This window comes from Galeopterus variegatus, unplaced genomic scaffold, assembly GCF_000696425.1.
Source record: "Galeopterus variegatus unplaced genomic scaffold, G_variegatus-3.0.2 Scaffold1390, whole genome shotgun sequence".
NCBI lineage: Eukaryota > Metazoa > Chordata > Mammalia > Dermoptera > Cynocephalidae > Galeopterus > Galeopterus variegatus.
Window position 1 is genome coordinate 21377 of NW_007727501.1, and position 6316 is coordinate 27692.

Below are 6316 nucleotides of genomic sequence, written 5' to 3' on the forward strand. Positions count from 1 at the left end.
GGGCGGGGTGAGCCGGGACTCTGCTCGCCCGCGGCAGCCCCCTCCCCGCCCCGGGATCCCAGCCAAACTTACCCCACAGCGCCCGGCGTGCCTCGGCTGCAGCCTCGGGTGTCACAAGGGGTGAGGGCAGGGCCAGCAGGAAGCCTTTAATGCCGTCCGACAGGGCTGCCGCGTCCCACTGATCCACGTCGCTCAGGGACCAGTCTGCGGGTGCAAGGGGGTCATGTCCGGCTGCTGTGTACTGTGGTCCCCGCCGGGCTATCCGAGGCCGGCTCCTCTCCCACCTCTGCGCGTCGAGGCTCCCCCTCACCTGTGCGTGGGGCGGGCAGCTCCGGCCTGTAGTGGGATTCGCAATCCAGCCCTGGAGGGTAAAGGGTTGGCGGAGGTAAGTTCTCAAACGCCATTCGACCCCCCGGGATGGCTACTCAACCCCTGAAGTCTCGCTTTGCAGCCCAGAGATAAGAGCAGGGGGAGGGGAGAGAAATCTTGGCAGTGTCCACCCTCCCAGCTCCCTTGGGAGTCACGCCTTCCCTATGCAGCATGGAGGCCCAGGGCATCTGGCTCAGCCGCGTCCCATGCAGAGTGAACCCGGCAGCCCTGTGAGGGGATGGGTCTCCCCTCACCAGAGGTAGCAAGCAGAATCCAGGGGGAGCAGCCAGGCTGAAGCTTACCTGTCCGCTCAGTGGCTTCCACGAGCTTCACCAGAAGTGGGGGTGCTACGTCAGGTGGGGAGAACTGTTCGGGCAGGTCAGGGAGTGTACAGCCTGGCAACAGGGGACAGCATATTGGTGGGGTCCCTGGAAGGACCCCAGCCCCTCTCTGCCTTCAGCTGAACCTGAGATTGGGTGGCTTCAGGCAGGATCCAGCTCAGGCAAGCACCTGGCATCTGGACCACCATCCTGGGCTGGAGGAACTGGGAGGGCCAAATTGATGGGAAATGACTTTTGGGGTTAAAATATCAAGAGTTCACACAATTTCAGAGGCCAGGTGTAGGTAGTGGGTTCAATAGTGTCCCCGCAAAAGATATGTCTAAATTTTAACCCCTGGTCCCTGTGATTGTGACCTTATTTGGAAATAAGGTCTTTGCAGATGTAATTAAGGTAAGATTTCTAGATGAGATCACCCTGGATTTAGGGTGGGCCATAAATCCAATGACTGGTATCTTCATAAGAAAAGGCCAGGTGAAGACAGAGCAGAGATCGGCGTAATCTGTCTACAAACCAAGGAACGCCTGCAGACACCAGAAGCTGGAAGATGCAGGAACAATTCACCCCCTGTGACATCATAGGGGACATGGCTCTGATTTTGCACTCCTGGCCTCCAGAAACCTGAGAGAATAAATTTCTGTTGTTTGAAGGCCGCCCAGTTTGTGGCAATTCATTTTGGCAACCACTGAACTCACACAGCAGGTTTCCAGCTCTGCCATATTCTGCTGTGCAACCTTGGGCCTCAGTTTCTAAAACTGAAAAATGGGCTGGCGGCATCCTCTCTCCCTTCTTGATGCAAACAAAAATGTGGTTGAAAAGGAATAAAAGAAAAATATCCCTTTCTGGGTTTGAAGAGCTTATTCCAAGGACCTTTCCTTATTTTCTAAGTCATTTTGCTTCTAAAAAATTACTTCCCCCTTTTAAAAATGGTGAAACCGCTCCCAGTGGGCACCAGGGACCTCCTGGGCCCAGTCCCCCCCCCCCCACAGCCCTGCGTTTCCAGCTCCACAAGGCTCTTTGTGTGCAGGCGTCCTCGCCTCAGCAGCGCTCTGACTGCGTCGCCACCATTTGATGCGCTCTGGCCCTCGGCAGGGACGCCCTGGCACACGGCAGCGGCAAGCCGGGGCCTGCGGAGCCTCCCTGAGTGATGGGCCAGGTGGCACCTTGAGCCGGAGAATGGCCCAGCTGCAGAAAAAAGGCTAGAGCAAAACAACAGCAAAAAAGCCAGGCCTAGCTGGTTAGCTTAGACAGGTACAGTGCGATGTTATAACACCAGGGTTGGGGGTTTGGATCCCCGTACCGACCAGCCACCAAAAAAAAAAAAAAAAAAAGAGAGAAGAGAAGGGGGGCGACATTCTGTGGGGGGGGGGGCCGGGGTTCTGAAAACTCAACTCTGAAACTTGCCTGTGACCATTTTGCAAAATGGTCACAGGCAAGTTTCAGAGTTGGGTTTTCCAAACCCCCGCCCCCCCCCCCCCCAAAAAAAAAAAAAAAGAGAGAAGAGAAGGTGGGCGACATTCTGACTGGTGGGAGGCCGTGGTTCTGAAAACTCAACTCTGAAACTTGCCTGTGACCATTTTGCAAAATGGGGAGGGAAGTCCTGTCAGAACAGGCATCACCCATTTTACAGAGGAGGGACTTTGGCTCAGAGAGAGAGCAACCTCCCCGTGGGTGCACAGCCTAGTGGGGGTGCAGGCACTTTGGGGCTCAGCCCCCTGCCTGGGGCTGAACGGAGGAAATACAGGCAGCCTCAACATATTCCCAGGGGTGCCAGCATCCTGGAGTGGCATAGGAATCAACCCTGCCATTTCCAGATGGGGAAACTGAGGCCAGGAGAGGACAAGTCCCGGCTGAGATCACATAGCTCTGGAGGATCTGGAGGGTGGGGTGGGTCAGCTGCCCCACATGGGGATGTGTGTGGTGGCTGGACTGAGACCAGGCAGAGGAGGGTGGTGGCTGTTACCAGGGAGAGAGGCAAATTCTGGCTGGGAGCCCGGGATGGGGCCGCCTCCTGTTCCTCCAGGCCGAGGCGGGACCAGGCCTGGTCCCTGGAGACGCCAGATGCTGTGAGGCCAGAGCCAGCACATACCGCCCCAGCGCCTCTATTCCACCCCATGCTGTGGGACTCTGGCCTGACCCTTTCTGGCAAGTGCTCTTCTGGCACAAAGCAGGGCACCTCCCAGGGACTTGGCCTCACTGGGTGACCAACCCCCAAAGGAGTTTGAGCCCTTGCACTTGGTCTTCCAGTCTGTACTCACAGCTTCACTGGGCTGCTGGGAAGGTCAATCAGACCACGCTGGGCACCTGGTACACTTCAGTCTCCTCCCCTCATCCTGAGCCTCAGTTTCCCTGGCTGGAACCCACATCCCCTGCCCAGCATATGGCAATTTCAGCGTATGCTCAGTGCCCCCGACTCTCCACTCCCAGCACTCCCCTAGGAAGCGAAGATGGCCAAGGTCTTTGAAGAGGGGTGTGGGGTCTTCACATCCCCCTGTGCTGCATGGCTTTGACTGAGCAGCCCACCCTCTCTGGGCTTTGTAGCCCCCTTCATTTTGGAAACTGGGTAAAACCAGGGGAACACGGGTGTTCTTTGAGGGACCCCATTCTGTAAACTGTAAGATGAAGCCAGAATGAGCCTCTGAATCCTACTGATCACTCTCTACTGTCCTCAAACTTAACCCCACTATATCCCTGAGGCCCAGCCCCTGTCACCCTTCCCTTCCTCACTCCACCTGTCACCGCCTAATCACATTCTCATCAGTTCCTGAAGCAGAAACCCCAGGAAGGTAGGGCTAGGTCTTGTGTCTACTGCTGAGCCCAGCCCTTCACAGTAGTGAGGTCAATGCTGGTCAAGTGACCGAATGTCCTTACTCCTCCTACCCTGAGAGAGGCCCCATTGCCTCACTGGAGAAGAGACCAAGGGTCTGAAGGGACCCACCTCCCCTTTACAGGGCCTTTGCCTGCTGCTCACCTGGCTCGGGGGGCCCATCGCGGGGCCTGGCAGGCAATGGGCGGGGGCCTCGTGGGCGGGGGCCAGGCCGGGCCAGGGCCACAGGCCCCAGGAACTCCACGTAGGTGCCAGGAAAGTCACCTCGCTGCCGTGTGCGCTCATTGAAGCCGGGCATCCAGCCCACGTTCTGCGGGCAGCGCTCTCCGCCCTCTGCCACACCCAGCGCCTGCAGGGCTGCCCGGCTCACCACCAGCACGTCGCCGGGCAGCAGCTCCAGGTCCTCCGGCCGCTCCCGGTGGAACGGGTACAGTGCACGGTACTGGAAGCCCTCCACACCCGCCATGGCTGGATGGGGCAAAGTCTAGGTGGTCAGGCAGCTGCCTGGGGCTCCACTGGCCCCATTGGCTGGGGCAGGGGCTGGGGGGTCCGCTGGGTTGGCTTGGGGGACTTGGACCTCTATTGCCAGCAGAAGTCACAGGTGACTATCGAGGCCACTCATGCCTCGCTTCCCACCATTATTCCACAACCCTGACAAGGGCCACTCATCTCTGTCTACCATTTGTCAACTGGTGGGAGGGTTTTGGTGGCGTGGTCTCAGGTCACTCAGCCACTAAGTCTCCCATCGGTCGGTAGGGTTGGGACAGGTCTCTCACTTTCTTCCATGGGAGGCCATTGGCACCCGAGGCTGGTGGCTCTTCTGGCCGTGCCAGATTAGGGAGCCTAGGGTGCAGGCTGCCACCATGCTCAGCTGAGGATGCCAACCTGGGGGAAGGGGAAGGCCAGTGTTAGCCAGGTTGACACCTCACACCCCCAACACACAGATGGCTCAAACCCCCTGTATTAGAATTCCCTGAATCACTGGGTGACCTTGAGGCTAGTCTCTGCCCCTCTCTTGGCCTCAGTTTTTCCATCTGTAAAATGGGTGCACTAATAGCCCTCCCTTGGGGTTGTTGGGTGCAGAACTCCCAAGAACCTGCCCCGAGCATATTGCAAGCTCTGTGAACAAGCTCATCACTCCTGTTAGAGATGGGGAAAATGAGGCTCAGAGCAGGGAGGTCTTTGTAGGGACACTCAAAGGCCTGGGAAGAGCTAGGACTCAAACGCAGATGAGCCCAACTCCAAGGCCCAGATGGATGAGACAGCCACGTGACCAGACAGTTATACCCAGAGTGCAAGGGTGAAATGAGGGATACTGGGGATGCTTCAGGAGCCCAAAGGAGGGAATGGGCCAGCTGAGCTGGGAAGGAGGCAGCAGAGGGAGCGAAGGGGTAGGGGAGGAGGTCCAGGGAGAGGCCCCGGCACAAGTAAAGGCCCAGAGGTGAGTCCAAGCAAAAGGGCCTCCAGTCTCTGCAGGGAAGGAGCAAACAGGGGGGTGGGGAGGGTCTCCAGCCTGGCTCAGTCTGGGGCCCACGATACGTATAAAATGTGGAGGGAAAGATGTCGGGAAAAGCCAGAAGGTACCTTAGCCCCGGGGTAGGACAGGGAGCCAGGAGAGGGCAGATGGGAGGAAGGCACTGCAGCTGCCAAGGCACAGGGCACTGATCACCCCCCAGGAGCCCCAGCCTAGGGGAGGCAGAGGCGGGCATGGATACATTCCCAGTCCCAGCCCTGCAGGTTCAGTCCTCCTGTGCGGGACGGAGCTGGGTGCCGGGTGGGCACTTCTAGAGAATGGGACCTCACAGAGGATAGGAGGGTGTGCTGGGCAGAAGGAACAGTACATGCAGAGGCTTGGCAGCAGGAAGTTGCTTACGAAGAGTTCAGGAAGGCCATGCGAAAGTCACCATCCACGAAGGGGCTCGACTACCCGGGAGAGGGTCTGGGCTTTATGCCCAGGCCACGGGGAGCCCCAGGAGGTGTCCAAGCAGGGAGCAGGGGCTCCACATTCCCGGTAGCCCCAACTTACCCACTTCCCAGCCTCTATGACCTCCATTCTACAGGTGGGGAAACTGAGGCTCAGAGAGACGTCCAGGAAATTGCCTGGATCCACCTGCCGCCCTCGCCCCCCGGCATGCACACGTTTGCACACGCCCGGGTGTGCACGCCCGGGAAGCAGTACTCTCCCAAGTGCAGGAGGCGGGAGGGGCGGGGCGGGCCCGGCTGGGGGCTTCGCGGTGGACGCAGGGCCTGCGCACTCACGCAGACGCACACTCGGGCCTGCGTGGACCCCGCAGCCTAGGCTGGGGACCGGAAGTGGGGTCGACCCCTGACCCTCCCGCACCCCGCTATGCACCACACGATGCCTGGGCGCCGCTCACTGCTGATCGACGCCCCATTCGAGGCCGGGCCTCCTTCCTGCATGCGGGGCCGCAGCTCCAGCCCCGCATCTCCTCCGGGCGGGCCCCCCATTCCGCCCCGACAGTCCCGGGCAGGCTGCACCGTTGCCGAGTCGAGCCCGAGGCCTCCCGGTCCCTGCGGTCCCCCAGTTCCCGCGGGGCCCGATGCAGCCCGGACCTCGCGGTCTGGTGCCCACCGGGGCTCTGCCTGGACGCCCCGTACGACAGAGTACCCCCAGCCCCTCCTACCACGACGGCCGTCCGGATTCACCTGGTCGCGGCCGCCGCCGCGGCCGCCGTCACGCCGAATTGAGCCCGCCCCGTGGATCCACTGCGGCCGCCGTCGCCGCAGCCGCGGGTTCCCCGCCCCCGCCGCCGCTGCCGCC

The 6316-nt window shown here is 60.1% G+C and overlaps 1 protein-coding gene across 1 annotated transcript in view; it reads right to left on the bottom strand.

Annotated features, from left to right (window-relative positions):
• Positions 1 to 4000, bottom strand: part of PIK3R2 (phosphoinositide-3-kinase, regulatory subunit 2 (beta)) — a 9563-nt gene extending 5563 nt beyond the window's left edge. Inside the window, exons 1-4 of the mRNA XM_008576710.1 lie at positions 3679 to 4000; positions 672 to 764; positions 311 to 361; positions 3 to 204 (exon numbers count right to left, since the gene is read on the bottom strand). Of these exons, the coding sequence (XP_008574932.1) occupies positions 3 to 204; positions 311 to 361; positions 672 to 764; positions 3679 to 4000 (668 nt within the window). The remainder of the gene's footprint in view (positions 1 to 2; positions 205 to 310; positions 362 to 671; positions 765 to 3678) is intronic.
• Positions 4001 to 6316: the final 2316 nt, after the last annotated feature.